Source organism: Electrona antarctica (assembly GCF_951216825.1).
Source record: "Electrona antarctica genome assembly, chromosome: 10".
Classification (NCBI taxonomy): Eukaryota; Metazoa; Chordata; class Actinopteri; order Myctophiformes; family Myctophidae; genus Electrona; species Electrona antarctica.
The window spans coordinates 25,764,462-25,782,398 of NC_136791.1; the positions used below are offsets into that span (position 1 = coordinate 25,764,462).

Here is a 17,937-nt window from a genome sequence, read left to right on the forward strand (position 1 = left end):
GTCAGAAGAACTACCTGTAGTAATACAATTATTTCATTCCACTTTTTTTTTTCTCCTTTTTTGGGCGACTCCTCTCCTCTTTTTTTTTAAGGCTTAATTAATGGCATTAATTCATTGCGTTAATTCATTGCGTTAATTCATTGCGTTAAAATATTGAACGCAGGCCTGGGCCGTGGCTCAGCGGTCCAGGCACCTTGGCCGGTAGTCCAAGTCTGGCAGTGTGCCGCGGGTTCGACTGCCAATCACGACGGCCTTTACTGCATGTCACTCCCCCATATCTCTCCCCCATTTCCTGTCAGCCTATTGTCTGTCCCTCTATAAAAAAATATAAAATAAAAGGCGAAAGCCGCAAAAAAACATTGAAAAAAATATTGAACACAATATGTGTGGACGAGGAAGCCAGTCTCTCGATTTTCACCATGTCAGTTCACTGCGTTTTTTAGTCCGATAAAGTGGTGTAGTATCGGGCTTGAAGACAACCTCCCCACAGAGCTGCAACCCTCAAAAGTGGTCGATCATAAACCACTGACGAAGCCGAAGCCCCGCATCATGATCTCTTTCTGTTGGCTGTCACGCACGGAGCGGTGCTATTTCACTTATTTTATTTCAGGCGCTTGTTTTGTTGTTTTCGGGGAGACATTAAAAGCTTCAGTGATTCTTGCGGAACTCAACTACGTCTCGTTCCTGACCGCATCACTGTCGTGGCAATAATCACGTTAAACCACACCCTCTCGTGTAATATTGCTTAATTCATCTATTTTGAAGCTGTGATTAATCCGATTAAAATTGTAATCATTTGACAGCCCTAATATATATAGTTTTTTAAATATACCTGCCTACTTTTAATTTGACTGCTGAACCCGACTTTCCCGTACTAATTGATAAAGACCTCTTTCCATGCCGAACCCCGATTCGTTTTATTCGCCAACTTTGATAACTTCCAAGACACACTGGGATATGTCACACGTTTGGATCACATGACCAGAACAAAACCACTGACGCTCGCGTCTCAGGGCTGCTGGGAAATAAGAGTCTCAATGCAATCCTATTGGCAATGGCAGCGTGCTATACGGGTCGCTGTGTTTCTCTGTGTCGTTATCGACGGCGCTTGTGGAATATTATATTACCCGACACTAGGAAAAGCGACCACGTTATTTTAATTGGAGACGATCGCGAAATGGAGGTATACCTTCACGACCGGGTGATTCTTCAAAGGCTAGTGGAAAAACTGTGGCAGTGAAGTTACTTTGACGATGGAAAACTTCCACACTAAACGTGTTAAATTAAGTGATTTGGAAAAACCCGGGTCCGCCCCGGTAACAGGATATGCACATGCACACGCTCTACAGTGGCCAACGCAGAAGGCCAACAGCACGCGCACCAAGGCCCACCCCGCTCGATCCTGATTGGAGGAAGGCCCCCTCTATCCTGATTGGATTTAGGCTTTCTCATCCACCACCAAAGCCGAAACTAGGGTTTTTTGACGGCTACGGTTCACTGGGGATAGGGAGGAGCTAATTATATGGTCAGCACACTCTATAGCAGGGAGGATTATCACAAAAAAAGAAACAAAAAAGTGATATTTGAATTAAGTGAAATCACTGAACATACCTTTTAATCCAACTCAAACACACGACTAACAAGAGGCATACAATGTGTCAGAGGAGGCAAATTAAAACCACCCACATCACAGTGAATTAGACTACAACTCACATGCAGAGAGATACAAGAGGCGGTCAGTCAATACCTATAAAATTCCAGCAGGCGAAACCAAGAGACCCCCTGTAAAGCCGGCTCCGGGGTTTATATATCCCTGTAAGGTCAGGTTTTATTTAGCATGGACCGCTGTATTACCACTTAAGAGCCCCTGACAGGTAAAATATGAAGGAAGTTTGGAGCTGGAGCGGCGGTCGCTTGCCATTTTATTTATTTATCTATCTATCTATCTCCTCCTCATCTTTAAAAAGTCCTGTGGCTGTGAGTAATGCTCGCGGGCGACGCCGCGAGCATGACAAGGAGGAGCGAGGCCAGACAGCGAGGTTCATCACTCCCCCCCCCCCCCCCCCCCCACACACCCTCACCCCCAAACACACACACCCTCCCGCCCGCCACGGCCGCTCTCCCATCTGCCGGCACCGCGCTGATAAAGTCACAATAAAGAGATACTGAAACAAAATCAATGGCACACAGGATGCGATGAGCCTAAAGCGGTGTGTGTGTGTGTGCGTGTGTGTGTGTGCATGCACGTGTGTGTGTGAGCACAAGTGGGCAGTGGGAGAGAACAGTAGATTCCCCCGACACTGATGCAGCACAACACATACACACAGACACGTGTGCACGCAAAACACACGCATGTCCAGACAGACTCCTTGCCCCCTCCCACTCTTTGCGCCTCCCATCTCTACACAGGAGCAGCAAGCACCCACACACCCACACACACACACACACACACACACCTCCCTCCCTCCCGGTGGCCCCCGCGACATCCAGGAGCACCCCCGGAAAATTTAATCTTCCCAAATACTCATCAGGGCTCTCCATCGTCCCGGTGTGACAGCGCGGGGGATAATTAATTATACAATTTCGATGGGAATATCGACTAAACAAACCTATTAATCATAGCAAAAGTCAATAGGCATGGACACATTCAATCATGTCCCAGCCAATGATTACTCCTCTCAAAATACAATAATTATTTTCAAGAGCTGCCTCGAATTAAATTTCTGTCAAGCCGGTACAAGTCTAGTAGTTGATGAAGGATGCAATGGATTTTCTCTCTCTCTCTCTTCCCCTCCGTGGCCCAGTGGAGGAGCAGGGGAGAGGAGGGAGGGGACATTTATCCTTTTGGAAAGGTAGTTTGTTTTATAAGGATCATAACACGGTGTGTTTAACTAGACCATGACCATCAGATTATCTCTGATACCCCCATTATGTCATCCATCTTGCCTGGCTCGGTGAGGGAGGAGGGGGGAGAGGGAGGAGGGGAGATAGAGAGAGAGAGAGAGGGAAAAAAGATAGGTAGATGGAAGGAGTATGCCTCTGGAACCTTTCCACAGTATAAGCAACTGATGTACCTATACACACTACAGTACAGAAGTGGTTCTCAAAGTGGGCTCTGGGGGGGTCCTTGGAGGAGGGGTTAGTGGCTCCCCAGCTAAACGAGTTGACTCATTATACCAGGGGTTCTCAATGTTTTTGGCTGGGGACCCCCAGAAAATGCTTTGGCCATGACTCTTCATGTCGTCTTAATAATTTGGGGACCCGCCCCCCCAAATTAATTTCCGGACTCCCCGAGGGGTCGCGACCCCCAGGTAGAAAACCCCTGCATTATACTACCAGGTAGAGATGTCCCGACATTAGTCCCGATACAGCCCGTTTGTCATATCGTTATCGGAGAATATGCCAGTCTAACCAACGATCCGACACAGGGGTAAGGGGTTGACACTATAGCAGGTAAATAAAATGTTTGGGACATGTGGAGTTTGCTATCGAGTTCCCCAAACTGCAAGTGCACATTTGAGTGAGGGGTCTGCAATAAACACAACACAAGATATATAGCTATAAAACAACACGAGATCACACCACTGGTATCGGTATCGGCTAACAGACATTGTGGAATCGGGTTCAGATCGGGAACGAAAAAAGTGTATGACATCCCTACTACCCCACTGACTGCGATTTTCTGTACTAAGAGCCACAGAATAGTTTGTTCTGAGACGATGTAAACACCAAATATCTCAAAAGAGTGTTATTTGGAAAAAGATTTAGCCACCGCGATTTTCCGTTCTTTAGTTATTGGCAGCTGAATATAGCCAAAAACGCTGCCTGGGATCAGAAAGCAGAGAAAAAAAATTCACTCTTTTTTTTTTATAACATTAGACCGGACCGGCTTGGATTTTCTTTTTAGACCACGTTATTTCCCGAGTGGAATAGTATGAAAGTGGCGACACTATAGCGTTGACTCCCATTGTGACAATGGAATGCGGAAGTGCTCATTCTTTCTCAATGGGATAGTTCCAATGTTTGGAACTATAGCCCATAGGCACCCGCTTTGCGGCGAGATTAAAGCGTGTCGCCACTCTATTCCACTCGGGTTATTTCCAGGTGTGTACTCTTCTTCTGAAGTCCTAGCATCACTCACAGGCTGCAGAAGAGCGCCCTCTATCGTAAACCACTGAAAACACCACGGCCTGCATGTGCGCTGGATCGTCCCTGGCACAAAATATTATTTGCTATTCAGACAGCCAGCAATGAGTAAAATTCTCCCATAAAAATATGGTCTCTGTGACACATATAGTGGCCACAATCTGCATTCAAAGATGTTCCTAGAAGCTTTGTCATTGGTCAAAAAAAACCTGGTCACAATGACTAACGAATCAGGAAGTAGACAGGCAAATCGACCAATGACAAACCTTCTAGGAAAATATTTGAATGCAGAGTGTTAGATGTGTCACAGAGACAAAATATTTTGGGAGCGTTTTACCTATTGCTGGCTGTCTGAATTACCCCCAAAAAAAAAAAAAAAAAAAAAGGTCATTAAAATGTTGACATATTGCTTATAGCAGCTTTAAGCAAATGATAAATGTACATTTTGGGGTCCTTGACATGTGAGAACAGTGTTTTTTTTCTCCTACGCAGCTTTCCTAATAAAAGTGGTATTCTTTCCATGGTATTTCATAAGATGAGCATAATTTCACTCAGCATTCTCCATTAGCTAATTTGAATGTACTGTACCAGCTCCAGTGTTGTTATGCCACAACTCTCACATTTGTGTAATGGGGGAATTGTTTTATTTGAGTTACTCCCTAATATGAAGCTAGATCTCACAGCAACAAAGCTAGACATTAATCACTTACACATTTCCCTAGCATGCCCCCACCCCCTACCAGTCTTTAAAGACATTTTCTCGGTTTGCCACAACCACAGGATAAACACAGAGGGTATAGAAAACATTACCTACAATTGTCCTTTTTCCCGAGAGATAAACGTGCCCTTTCCAAAATCAATGGCCATACAAACAATCCTGTATGCATGATGATTGGTGTGTGAGCACATTTGTGTGCGTGCGTGTGTTTGCGTGCGTGCATGTGTTTGTGTGCGTGCACACACATGTCCTTCATTTAACAAGCTCTTATCTTCGAGCCACTTACAGTAATATACAGCCTTATAAAAGTGGAAGTGTGTATCAGGTGTGTATTCCAGCGCAGGCACTTAACACTAACCTCATCCACACTCGCGTCTCATTTAAGAGGCGCTCCAAAGACATTTGACCCCTCAGGCTGGGACAACAAGAAGAGTGTGTGTTAGGACAAGGAGATAGGAGCGCGTCCGTCCGTCCGCGCCTCCGGTCCCTACTGTAAAGCCTGAGTTATACTAACACCAAACATAGCTGATCTACAAGCTCACAACGCGTCGCGCAACTACAGTAAATCAAGCTGCAACAATTGTTATCAAAGAGCCGTCAAATCAAATTGCAACTAAATAGCGTTGGTTCACTTCATTAGTTGTCATTCACGTGTGTTGAACTGAAATGTGGTGAGTGCCGGCAGGCCGTTGTGAGTGGGCTCAACGGAAGCTCAGAGAGAAAGTCGATAAAAGATATTAAACAAAGTAATAAATAAAAGGAAACTGGGGTGGGGGGGGGAGATATTATGAATTGGATGAATGCGTTATATGGGTTATGAAACAGTGGGGTGACTTACCGAGGTCCCATTGTTTTCCCGGAAAACGTCCTGGTTGACATAATTAAAAAGCTTCTTTTCAAGTTGAAGAACAACCTAAAACAGAGAGAGGGGTGGGGTGGGGGGGAGAAACCGTGCTCTGATTAATAGATATACTAATGTGAACTGCACTTTGTAATTAGAGCGCTAATGAACTGAACTGCACCACGGTGACTGCGAGCGAGCGCTGTTAATTCTACACGTGTCTCGTTGCGGCGTCGAGCCTATTCACACTGAAACCACCTGTAAGCCGCCGAGCTGATTTAATATGGCAGAGTGCTTTTCCCCGCGAATATGTATTTCAACAAAATGGACTGCACTCAAGGGCAATTCATTCATTTAGCTCTCTTTCATAATATCCAGATGGGTATTTTGTGGCACTGCTTGGCATTCATTTTACAAAGCAATTGAAAGGTGAACCACTAATTACACATCTTGATATAAGACCATTTACGCTGAATGATTGAATTACAACATATTTGCCATGAAGTGAATACATTTTTTTTTCTCCCTTGAAGAAAATAGTCTGCAATGTCTAGAGAAATCAATTTCGCTCAGTTAGTAAATGGAACTTAGGGAAAATCGAATTTTCTTATTGCGCGATTTATAATTTTGACTTCAACGCGGACATATACCCCCATTGATGTTTGATGGGATTATTTTCCACGTGGATGGATACTTTTCTTCTATATACCGTTTGTTTCCTACAGATAGAGAGATGTGATTGAATGTATATACCTCTCTGTCATTGTTTCCTAAAGATAGAGAGATGTGATTGAATGTATATACCTCTCTGTCATTGTTTCCTAAAGATAGAGAGATGTGATTGGGTGTATATACATCTCTGTCATTGTTTCCTATAGATAGAGAGATGTGATTGGGTGTATATACCTCTCTGTCATTGTTTCCTACAGATAGAGAGATGTGATTGGGTGTATATACCTCTCTGTCATTGTATAGAGAGATGTGATTGGGTGTATATACCTCTCTGTCATTGTATAGAGAGATGTGATTGGGTGTATATACCTCTCTGTCATTGTCGCTTTCTCTGAATATTAGCTTGTCAACTTCGTCGGTTTCGGTGGCTCTGACTGTCTGCATGGTGGTGGTGGAACACAGCCTCTGTAGAGAGAGGGGGGGGGGGGGCGAGAGAGAGAGAGAAAGGGGGGGGGGGTGAATGAGGGACATGATCACAACAAGCAGAACCACAGCCAACTTCACTTAAAGGGACACTTCACCCTTTTTGCAAAAAATATATATGTTAATGACGTTTAGAAGATTTAGAACAGTTTCCTGGGGGACTTTTTTTTTTTTAAATGTTTTTTTTTTGTGGCTTTCACCTTTTTTATGGAGGAACAGACAGTAGGCTGACAAGAGATGGGGAGAGAGATGGGGGGGGGGGGGGTGACATGCAGTAAGGGCTGTCGGGATCGGAAGTCGAGCCCGCGGCACACTGCCAGACTGGATTACCAGCCAAGGTGCCTGGACCGCTGAGCCACGGCCCAGGCCATTTCCTGGGGTGTTTATGTGTGTAATATGTGGTTTTTAGATATTTTAGATTTTTAGCAGTGTCCATGATGTGGGCTCACTTCTTTCCTGGACTACAATTCCCATAATGCTTTGGTGCAGTGCTCCTCCTTGGTGATAGGGGGAGGTGGCTGTCTTACTGAGCCAACATGTAGTCCAGGAAGGAAGTGAGACCAGTGTCTGTGACATCATAGACACTGCTAAAAATCTAAAATATCTACAAAACACATATTACACACACACTAAAGACCCCCAGGAAAGTGTTAAACATCATTAACATATATACATATATATATATTATAAGTGTCCCTTTAAGACAAGAGCAGGCGATGACTGTCCACAAAACAAAAACACATCCTGAAAAAAATTGACATGTTGGTAAAAAAAGAAATCACACAAGTAAAACATAGTATGCAGATATACAGTGTTGTTTTTGGCAGCAACATTTGATTTTAGTTTTAGTCAGTCTTTTGAATAGTTCTCATTTAGTTTGTCACATTTTAGTCACCTGGAATGTTTTAGTGTTAGTCTAGTTTTAGTCGACTAAATGTCATGCGATTTTAGTTGACTAAATCTAGTTGATTTAGTCGACTAAAATGTATTTTGGCGGGCCTTGATGGCGTCGTGATGGATGATTATCAGCATGCAACCAAGTGTAAAATGACTTATACTGGATCTCTTGTCCACTAGTCCCTTCCTAACATTTTATTTGTTGACGAAATTGTCGATATATTTAGTCTTAGTCATCGTAGCTTAGTTTACATTTTTCGTCATAGTTTGTCGACGAAAACAACACTGGCAGATATACAGTAAAGTTGTATATATCTCTCTCTCACACACACACACACACACACACACACACACACACACACACACACACACACACACACACACACACACACACACACACACACACACACACACACACACACACACACACACACACACACACACACACACACACACACACACACACACACACACACACACACACACACACACACACACACACACACACACACACACACACACACACACACACACACCACTTGTTCACTCCTCAATGTTTCCCCTGCAGGGTTGAGTGGAAAAAAAAACCCACAAATCCACACAAACGCAATATTCATACACATCTATCTATGGCTAGTTGATAATGCTGGCGTACTGTATCCCTCTGGCAGCACCCAGCGCCATACAGCACACTGCTGCCTGCTACGCATTTCAATGATTTTTAAAGGACTATTCTACAAAGCAACCAGCTCACTGTCCCCCCCTCTTTATCTAGCTCTATGTACTGACCCTATGGACCGTGTGCATGCTTAAATTCCCCTTTGTGGACTCCTTTTTAACAATTAGTTAAACATTCGACCATCTGTGTTTGAAGACAGTTGAATGAGGTAATCCTACACCGGCCAGTGGTTCCCATACCACACTGCGGGGACAAGGCCGGCCGGGCAGCAGCACCCTGATTGAAATTCAAAGCACAGATTAGATAATCGGGTCAAGCCAATATAAACGGGGGCCGGAAAAAAAAGGCCCCTTTAGACTGAAATGTCACAAATCAGTCCTGCTTCGGACCCTGAAAAAAAAACAAAAACACGGCAGATTAGGATAAACACCGTGCCCTCAGAGAAAGTGAAGCAACCATGATCTAGTCGCACACCCCACCCCCAACCTGCGGACCCCCCCTCCCCCACCTCCTCAAACCAGACCCCCGGCCATCCCCTTCCCCCAAAAGCAACTTTCTAAAGCCCTAACAAATCGCTCCATCTTTCACTCATTTAGGTCTTCCAAATGGAGGGTCAATATGGTCCCCCGGCAGCCAAATGCTAATGCGCTTAAGTGCGCTTAAGCTGCTTTGTGCAATGAATAGGGCCAAAGAGGAGGCTAGAGAGAAGGGCAAGCCGGAGATACTTTCCCTGTCAAAAAGTCATTGTAGCTGTACCCAACACTTCAGACAATCCAGGGGAAAAGTCATTGTAGCTGTACCCAACACTCCAGGCGAAGTCATTTTTCACCATTTTTTTACATCAAATCGTGTTGTTGCTGAGACACTTAATGTTCCATCAATTCTAGATATCAGTAACCGAAATGACAGGAAAATCAGATAAGCCTTTCAATGTTCGCGACCGAGCTCTAATTTATGACTAGCTATATTACATATGACTATTAATGGGTATTCTATGGAGGATAACAATGAGAGTTATGTTATCCTAACGTCCTGCACCATGTGTTCCTTCTGAGCACACCAACTCAAAGCAATATTATTTTAGTACGGCGCAAAAACGACTTGAAGCACGGCACAAAATGGACCCACAATGACAAATCCTCAGCGTTAAATCGGTCCATTTGTAACTCTGAAAGTGCACACGTGTAACCAAATGGACCCTCGCCTCGCCGGTCCACGTGGTTGTACTTTGCACACTCCCGAGTTAAATGAACACTGAGGATTTTACGGCGTATTGGGTTCCTTCTCATTCTTCCTCGTGAGCCCCCCTTCTGTTGCCTGCTTTGTAAGTCCAAAATCTGTGCAAGCAGAAATCCCAGGCCAATTCACAGGCAGGCTGCACCAGTGCACCGGGGCAAACAACCAGCATAGCTTATTGGTCTGGGGAAAAAAAGAAAAGGAAAACAGAGCTTTGATATTAGGAAGGCAGAAAGAGAGCCTCCATTCATCTTCAAATGATTTCTATAATCCAGCAAGTGAGGTTTAGGTCAAATAATAATCTGTTGCTGCAATGCAAAGGTGAATGTTACTTACAGTATAGCACATGACTGAACGTAGACTTTGAATTGGATAGTAATGGAATTAAATCATTCCCAGTGAGATCAAAAGGTCCACACTGGTTTTGCATCCATGTTACTACCCCTGTGCCAACTGTCCCTGCATGAGAACATCGACTAGTTGTTGTACAATACGTTATTGTTGGACATTCTGTGCGCATTCATGGGTGCAAACTGCAAATGAAATGTTTTGCATGTCCCATGTCAGGCCAGACAATTCCTGTGAATGTTACCGTCTGTAACTGCGCCTTGCAAAAGCTGCGAATGCAAGATGTCATCCGGAATTTCTGTTCATGAAAATATATTTGACTAATTTGATAGACAGTAGGACAAAAAATACTGTAAAAAATAATGGACAAAGTGACGCCATTGGTTTGTACAGACCCGTTTTGAAGCCTGCATTTCAAGGCTTTCAGAACCCCCATCTTTGTATATCCGGTTGTGTGTTATGGGGGCTGCATGTAAATAGTCTATTTTCGGCAAAGGTTTTTAGTGCAGAGAAAAAACAGATAGGGGGCCTACTATAGACCCCTGGAGAACCCCTCCGGTCAACTAAGTACAGTATATAGAATTTAAGTGTTTCAATAAACGCAATAGATTGTAATGTGTGGTATCATTCTTATGTCCAATCCGACATCTGACGTGTCCACATGGAGGGTAATGGCCGTAGAACGGTGGTGGTGAATTGATTTATCCATTCATATGTTCATTGACTATGACCGATCAGTGTGTCACGGCGATCAGTGGCAGCTGATTGCACGTCATTGATCACTGATCTCCCCCCCCCCATGTTGTTCCATCAGACGGGTGCATGCGTTTGCTCCGACGTATACCAACCGTCCTACAGTCATGAGTCCGACACCCACCCAACGCTAAATCTAACTTCACAGTAAGCCACGGGTTAGTTTTAACCTCTGTTAACACTACCACCACCCCCCCAACAACCCCCCCCCCCCACCTCCTCTGCGCACGCCTCACCTACCAACCCGTCCCGTCCGTTCTGTCAGTCGCTGCCATCATGAGACGGCCCAACAACCAACACCAAGGGGAGTAAATGAGAACCTGCATGCAGTCGCTTAGCGCCCAGATCACTGCTCTGTCCCAGTGCCAGCACAGCCCAGGTGTTAGCACCCAGATCACTGCAGGGACGCTGCTCTGTCCCTCTGCCAGCACAGCCCAGGTGCTCCACGTGTAGAACAAGACATTTATGAAGAGAGAGAGAGGGAAAAAAAGAAGACGAATCAACACTCTCCATTCCCATGGCGGCCTGAGTGAACGAGGTGCGTGTGTGTGTGTGTGTGTGTGTGTGTGTGTGTGTGTTGTTGTGGGACAGATTGTTGACCAGAAGTTAACCCTGTTCCTCAGGTCTAATTGTGGATCATGCATCTGGTAATAAGGGCTTGGTGGTAATGTGACTGCTGAGCTTGATATGAGGAGGGCATGGTGGTGGAGAGAGGCCCGCCCGCACTGAACAGAGCTCTCTCTCTCTCTGTGTCTCTCTCTCTCTCCCCTCCCCCCCCAAGTTGGCCCATCAAAGCGACTGTTTCCTAAGCGCATTACTTCCAAACACGCTCTCTCCCTCTCTCTCTACCCCCAAATTATATTATGATATTAACATGATTCGTTTTGAGTGCAATTGCCGGGCCCATTTGATACATGTGGGAATTAGCCGTGAGGTGGGGAACAGGACAAAGGTGGAAAACGGGCACGTAGAAGAAAAAATGAAAACAAATTAGACCGTCTTTGCCATTCACACACTCGGCAGCAGCCGCCTCTCGTGTAACGGAGCTTCCACAAAGTTTGAGTTTGCACTGCCGCTCTATAGTGTCACGGGGTGGAGGAGGTGAACGCTGAAGGCCTAGTTTAAGCCATTTAGACCTGAGGACGATTCTACAAATGCCTTCTAACTCCTGAGAGTTCTCAAATATTTTCATGTCAAGGAGAAAATATGTTGTTCCAGGGACCAGGGTTTGTGGAGAGCCCAGGGACAGGGTGAAGGAGGGAGGGAGGAGGGGGATGAGAAGTTGCGCCAGGAAAGCATTGGCTCTGCGCTTCAATGGAGGGTAATCTCATGACTGTCGGAGGAGGAAGCGGCTGTTTAAAAGGAGCTCTCTATTCCAGATGCTCTCTTTAGAGGGGAGGTTAAAGCAATCTGTCCCACTTCAGAGACCAAAGAGCCGCGCGCACACACACACACACACACACACACGCACGCACACACACACGCGCACACCAAGCCTCCTGTCACTCGCGCCCTGCCCCTCGGACAGATGGAGGTGATCCGTTTAGCCAACACGGCAAAGTCTGAGCGTTAAAATTAACATTCAGGATTTTATTGTGTACCGATGCAACAACAAACACCACAACGCCACACCAGACCTGCACACAATCGTCTTGGCACGAACGTCACAGTGCTTATAAGTGATGAACTGATGCCAACCTGCAGCTATACATGGAGGACTTATAAGTGATGCACTGATGCCAACCTGCAGCTACAAATGGAGGACTCGGCATCTCCACTACACAACACTCGACGCCGTCTCAACAAGCTCGGTATAGTCACAAACACACACTCTGCTCCGGTTTTATTCGGCAGAGCTCAATCCCATCATGTGGTATCTATTTTACTAATTCCTACCAAACGCAGTTCAACGGCAATACAGATAATCAGTGCATATTGTTTATTTTAGGCATAAGTGTGAATACAACTTTCCAAGTTGGGCCATGTTGGGCACTGGCCTACTTGGGAAGTTGGAAATGCATGCCCCACCCAGTTATTATGTCTGTGTCCCTTTTATGCCCATATATTGGGTTCTTAGTCAGGCATGCCCAAATATGGAGTCTATGCAGATGTCAGAACAGGCCAGCTCCATATATGGAGATCTGGGGGTGATCACGTGTGATCAATTGGCTAATTTGGGCCCTGTACAGAGCCCGGGCAGAGGCGTTTGTGCTGTTTCTGGACAACGGTGTATCCCACCGACTCAAGGCCGGGCACTGCACTCCCCGTGGTGGTGTGGAACGTCACATTGATTGAATTGTGTCAAATTGACACTCGTGAATTTGGTGGTGGCGAACGGTCCTCGGGTTACGTGGATTACAGACATACACAGAGACGTGGTGCATTTATAGATAGATAAAGTTTATAGATAGATAAGTTATTTATAGATAGATAAGTATGCAGCATAAGTAACATTATGCAGTGTTTCCCCTGATAACCGCGGGCGTATAGGGCACAGCAGGCTGCCACACCTGTTGTCAACCTGAATACAACTCATTCTCTCCTCCGTCCTCACTGGCTTGCTTCATTACCATGATGCTACTCACCAAACTGCCATTCCACCTAATATAATAAACCATGGAGGGCATTTAGGGTAAGGCAATTAAATCTCAATTGGGGAACAGAGAGAGAGAGAGAGAGAGAGAGAGAGAGAGAGAGAGAGAGAGAGAGAGAGAGAGAGAGAGAGAGAGAGAGAGAGAGAGAGAGAGAGAGAGAGAGGGGCAAATGAGAGAGAGATAAATAAATGAGGACAATGACCTCAGTTTTCATTCTTCATTACCAAAAGAAATAGGAGACAGGGGGCCACCCGTTTTGCCCCCGGGAGCAGCATTGTCACAATGTGCCATTATTTTCCTCGCTGTGCCAACTGCCAACTAAGGTGGCGTTGCCAGCGACCGCTGGCAGGTTTAGCTCGAGGCAGTACACGCAACGACACGTCTCCCGTCGCTCCCCACACCCTGCGTTCCACGGTTCCAACTAACCCCCCTTCATCACGTCTGTCTGTAGCTGCGTTCATGATTGCTATACCTCTGCCCGAGCGGGTCAAGGGGGGAACCCGACGTGGGCAAAAACAAATCTGGCCCCTTGTTCCCCTGCCAGCCATTAACGCGGGACGGCCGGTAAATCAGCAGCGACCCCTCCCTGCCCCGTCTGCCTGGACAGCGGCCAGAGATATCCACTCTCCCCCCCCCCCCCTCCCCCCAACAGCAGGGCTAATTAATCCTAGCCAACGCACAGTGGGATTCATCACTGCCACACCTTAGCAGGAGGACTTAACATGGAAGCACACGGACGGAGTAGTACACGTACACATACCATCACCACTGAAGGGCTCTCCTTTAGGACGCTATATACCGTAGCCTATCCATGACCCACGCTGGTCAATGGCTGACCCTGGGAAGCCTTGGCAGCTACTAGAAGGCAACCGCACGCAGACAATACACACACACACTCCTCGTTTCCCATGAACCCTCTGAGTGTGTGTGAGAAGGGTTGATGGGCAGGCGGGCTGCGTCGTCGTAGGGGGTCCCGGGGCGGTGGTCACCGACCACGCCCACAGCCCATGACGGGGTCCGACAGAGAGGTAAAAAGGGCGCGTGAGGTATAGCGATAATGTGCCCCCATTTATCTCGTGCATTATAACATCTGGGAAACTTCTACTAAAAACAATGGCGCGCTTTGAGGGCTGCCATTCTTGTTACCTTTCAGGACCTCTGCAGAGGAGAGCATTTGTCCCCCTCGGAATGGATAATGGACAGGCCACAAATCATTTAGGACAACAAGACGAAGGGGTGTGAGTGCGTGTGTGTGTGTGTGTGTGTGTGTGTGTGTGTATGAGTGCATGTGTGCGAGAGTGTGTGCGTGCATGAATGTATGGATGTGTGCATGTTTTGTGAGTGTGTGTGGGGGTGTGTGTGTGTGTGTGTGTGTGTGTGTGTGTGTGTGTGTGGTGTGTGTGTGTGTGTTCTCCCCCCCTGGTATTTAACTCCTCTGCTGGTCCTTTCTGCAAGGCCCCGCAGGACAAATTGCCCTGCATGGTTGTCTTTGAGAGGCAGTGCAGCGCGCAGAGAAAGGGACAGGGCTGAAACACAAGGAAACAGGCCCATAAAAATTCATCACTTTGACCCCCGTGACCTCCCCCGCTACTGGGGGGTTCTATACACACACACACACCCACACACACACACACACACACACACACACACGCACGAGCGCATGCACAGACTCCAAGCTGGGAGCAAGCACCCTGTCATTACATGCACTCATACACAATTATACTTGCTTCCATTAAAAAAGAGAAATCACATGCACTCTCTCGCTCGCTCTCTCTTTCACACTCTTTCACATTTACTAAAAGACACAAATGCAAACTCTCTCTACCACACACACACACACACACACACACACACTCCCACACACATTTTGCAGACACAAAGGCCATGGAAAGCTTTCTCCACAGGAAAAGACCACCAGATGCTTCATTGTGACTGCGTCTGTGTGTAAAGCAGTGGCAGTAAAAAAAGAGGGTGGGCTCTCCTGTGGCGTATTAGAGCTCCAGCGTATAAGAGAAGCACATTGTCTCATTGCCAGGCCTCTCGACACATTACTGCCACCTGTACAAAGAGAACCTAACGAGAGATTTAATCAGAGAAACCGCCTCCCCCCTCCCCCCCCGCCGCCAATTTAAGTCAGCACTTTGAAACCAATTGCGGCAGATGTCGGCAAGGCTGTTTAACGTACACGGCTCTTCTGAACTGAAGCCCCCCCCCCCCCCCCCCCAACACCCTCAATAAGGCCATACAGTCAAATCCACCCCAGTGCTGCTAATGTGGAATTCATTTGAATGTTGCTGGTTTCGGTTGTTACACTCCCAATAGGCAGCTTTGGAGGCTAAACACAGCCAATCATGCCGATGCAATGGCCATTCACGGGTTTGTTTTTTCCTTGAATTCACATCTCAGGCTTAATAAGGACATTAATCCTGCGAACAAGAAGAAAACTAATTAAAATCCAACCTTGAGGCAATGATTATAGAACCTGCCAAAAGGCACTGGTATTGATACGAGTATAAATGCCTGCTAAGTACTCGGAGACACTGTGCAGCCTGTTAAATTTACCTGCATGGATACCGCCGCAACCACTCGCTGAAGATCAATTTGACGGAAATGGGGTTCGGGGGAATTTGTTGTTGCCGGGGTCAATTAGAAAATATTGAAGACCCGATCGGTGATCAGTGATTAGTTGCGGTCCAATAAAAACACATTCTGTGGAGTTCATTACCTCGCTGCTCAATAAAGATCAGCAGCAAACGGTTAATGGAATGGTCTTGTTTTTTCTCTCCCTTCTTCAGAAGGCTAAGGTGTTGATAGTTCAGACATGAACGAACATAATTATTCACAAATTCAAAGAAAGACGTGTAATGACTAAGACTAATTTAAATTTAAAAAAAAAGAAATGTTCTTAGTGCATCTAATTTGTTAGACATCGTTTTATAGTTCTGAGGAGCTGAGTTACATCCTGTGTATTCTTAAATGATAATCAAGAAGTGCTGTAAGATAACCGTCACAGGATGAAGGAACCGTACACACAGTGCAGGCAAACATTTCTAATTCTAATAGAAGTATAATAATCCAAAAGCTTTTTTTCCCTTCTTAGCCTACTGTAAAAGTACCAATACTGCAATATAAAAATACAATATTTTGATCCGAGACGTAGTGGAGTAGAAGTAAAAGTATTGCGAATCGTAAACACTCAAGTAAAGTACAAATACCGGTACCTCAAAATTGTAATTAAGTACAGCACTTAAGTAAAGTTACTTTCCATCACTGCTGACTTGGTGAGTTACAGTTATGGCTTTGTCAGGCCAGGCAGGTGACCAGCAGCAATCTGCCTCCCAGGGTGCACTGTGGAGGCGAGAGAGAGGGAGAGAGACCCTGGTGCACTGTGAGGAGAGAGAGGGAGAGAGACCCTGGTGCACTGTGAGGAGAGAGCGAGACAGACCCTAGCAAAGCACAACACCCTCCCCACGGACGAACAACAACAATGATTCATTTGGAGCACCACCCTTTAATTTGTTTGCACCATTTCATCTAAATGATGTGCTTGTCCACCAGGGCGAGAGAGGGAGGGACGGAGAGGGAGAGAGAGAGGAAGGAGTGTAAATTCAGCCAAGGAAAAGGGCTTTGGAAAGGAGAAAGGTATATAGGAAAGGAGGGGTCTTGTCACCCCGCCACAGGGGCGCTAGGCAACCATCTAGTGGGTGGGCTTTGTGATACATTTTACCAATTTTTCATGCCCATCCCTCTTGATGTGACCCCCACTCGGGGGCCTTTATGCCGCTGACAGCTCCGCGCAGGAAAACATGCTGCGGCTCTGATAGCATGAAATCGGGGAACAAAGACCCCCGGGGAGAGGAGAAGGGGCCCGCCGAGGCGAGCTGTGCTCCGGTCCCGCCTGGCTCTGGACACAAACAGATGTTAGGGCCAGCCCCGGCCCTCTCCCTCCCCCCCGCCCCCCTGAAAGAGGAGGCCTTGTCGGTGCAATGGGCCCCGAGATGCATTGTTTCACGCCTCCTCTAAGACAAAAAGAGAAGCCACTCCTCCTGAAAGAGACCGGGCAATATGGCCGTCACGGATAAATCACGGAGGGAGGGCTGAGAGAAAAGGCCCATGAATTCTCAATGTGCCACTTAATGGGCCCTCTTAAATATGATGGGATTATTTGTGCGCCGGTGTGAATGGAGCCACGGCGACTCTTAATGTCACTGGGCAGAGTTGTTTAAAAGCCCAGGGTGCCAAACGCTGGCGTTTACAGCTGTGTTACAATGAGCCATTCTGTAGAAACATCTCTCTGTGACTGACGGTAGTAGAGCTGCCCATCCAGAAACCAGTCACCATAGCAGCGCTAGTACACTCGCAACGTCTTTATCTGCACGGATATATATACGGTGCTGTCATTTCTGATCTGCGTTTATTTTTGAGTGGTGCAACCACTGCTATAGACAGCTGTGTGTGTCCCTGTGTCCGAGCACGAAAACAGCGTTATAGCGTTTGTTCACCATAAGTGTCACTGTTGCACAGCCTAACACAAAGACACACAGGCCAGGGAGGAGGGCTTGTACAGTAC

At 46.4% G+C, this 17,937-nt stretch overlaps 1 protein-coding gene across 3 annotated transcripts in view; it reads right to left on the reverse strand.

Moving 5' to 3' along the window:
• The window catches only part of inpp5a (inositol polyphosphate-5-phosphatase A), a 244,203-nt gene that overhangs the window by 37,164 nt on the left and 189,102 nt on the right, over positions 1 to 17,937 (reverse strand). For all 3 annotated transcript variants that reach the window (XM_079511579.1, XM_079511580.1, XM_079511581.1), the window contains 2 exons: positions 6,747 to 6,842; positions 5,703 to 5,777 (listed from right to left, as the gene is read on the reverse strand). In XM_079511579.1, the coding sequence (XP_079367705.1) occupies positions 5,703 to 5,777; positions 6,747 to 6,842 (171 nt within the window). The remainder of the gene's footprint in view (positions 1 to 5,702; positions 5,778 to 6,746; positions 6,843 to 17,937) is intronic.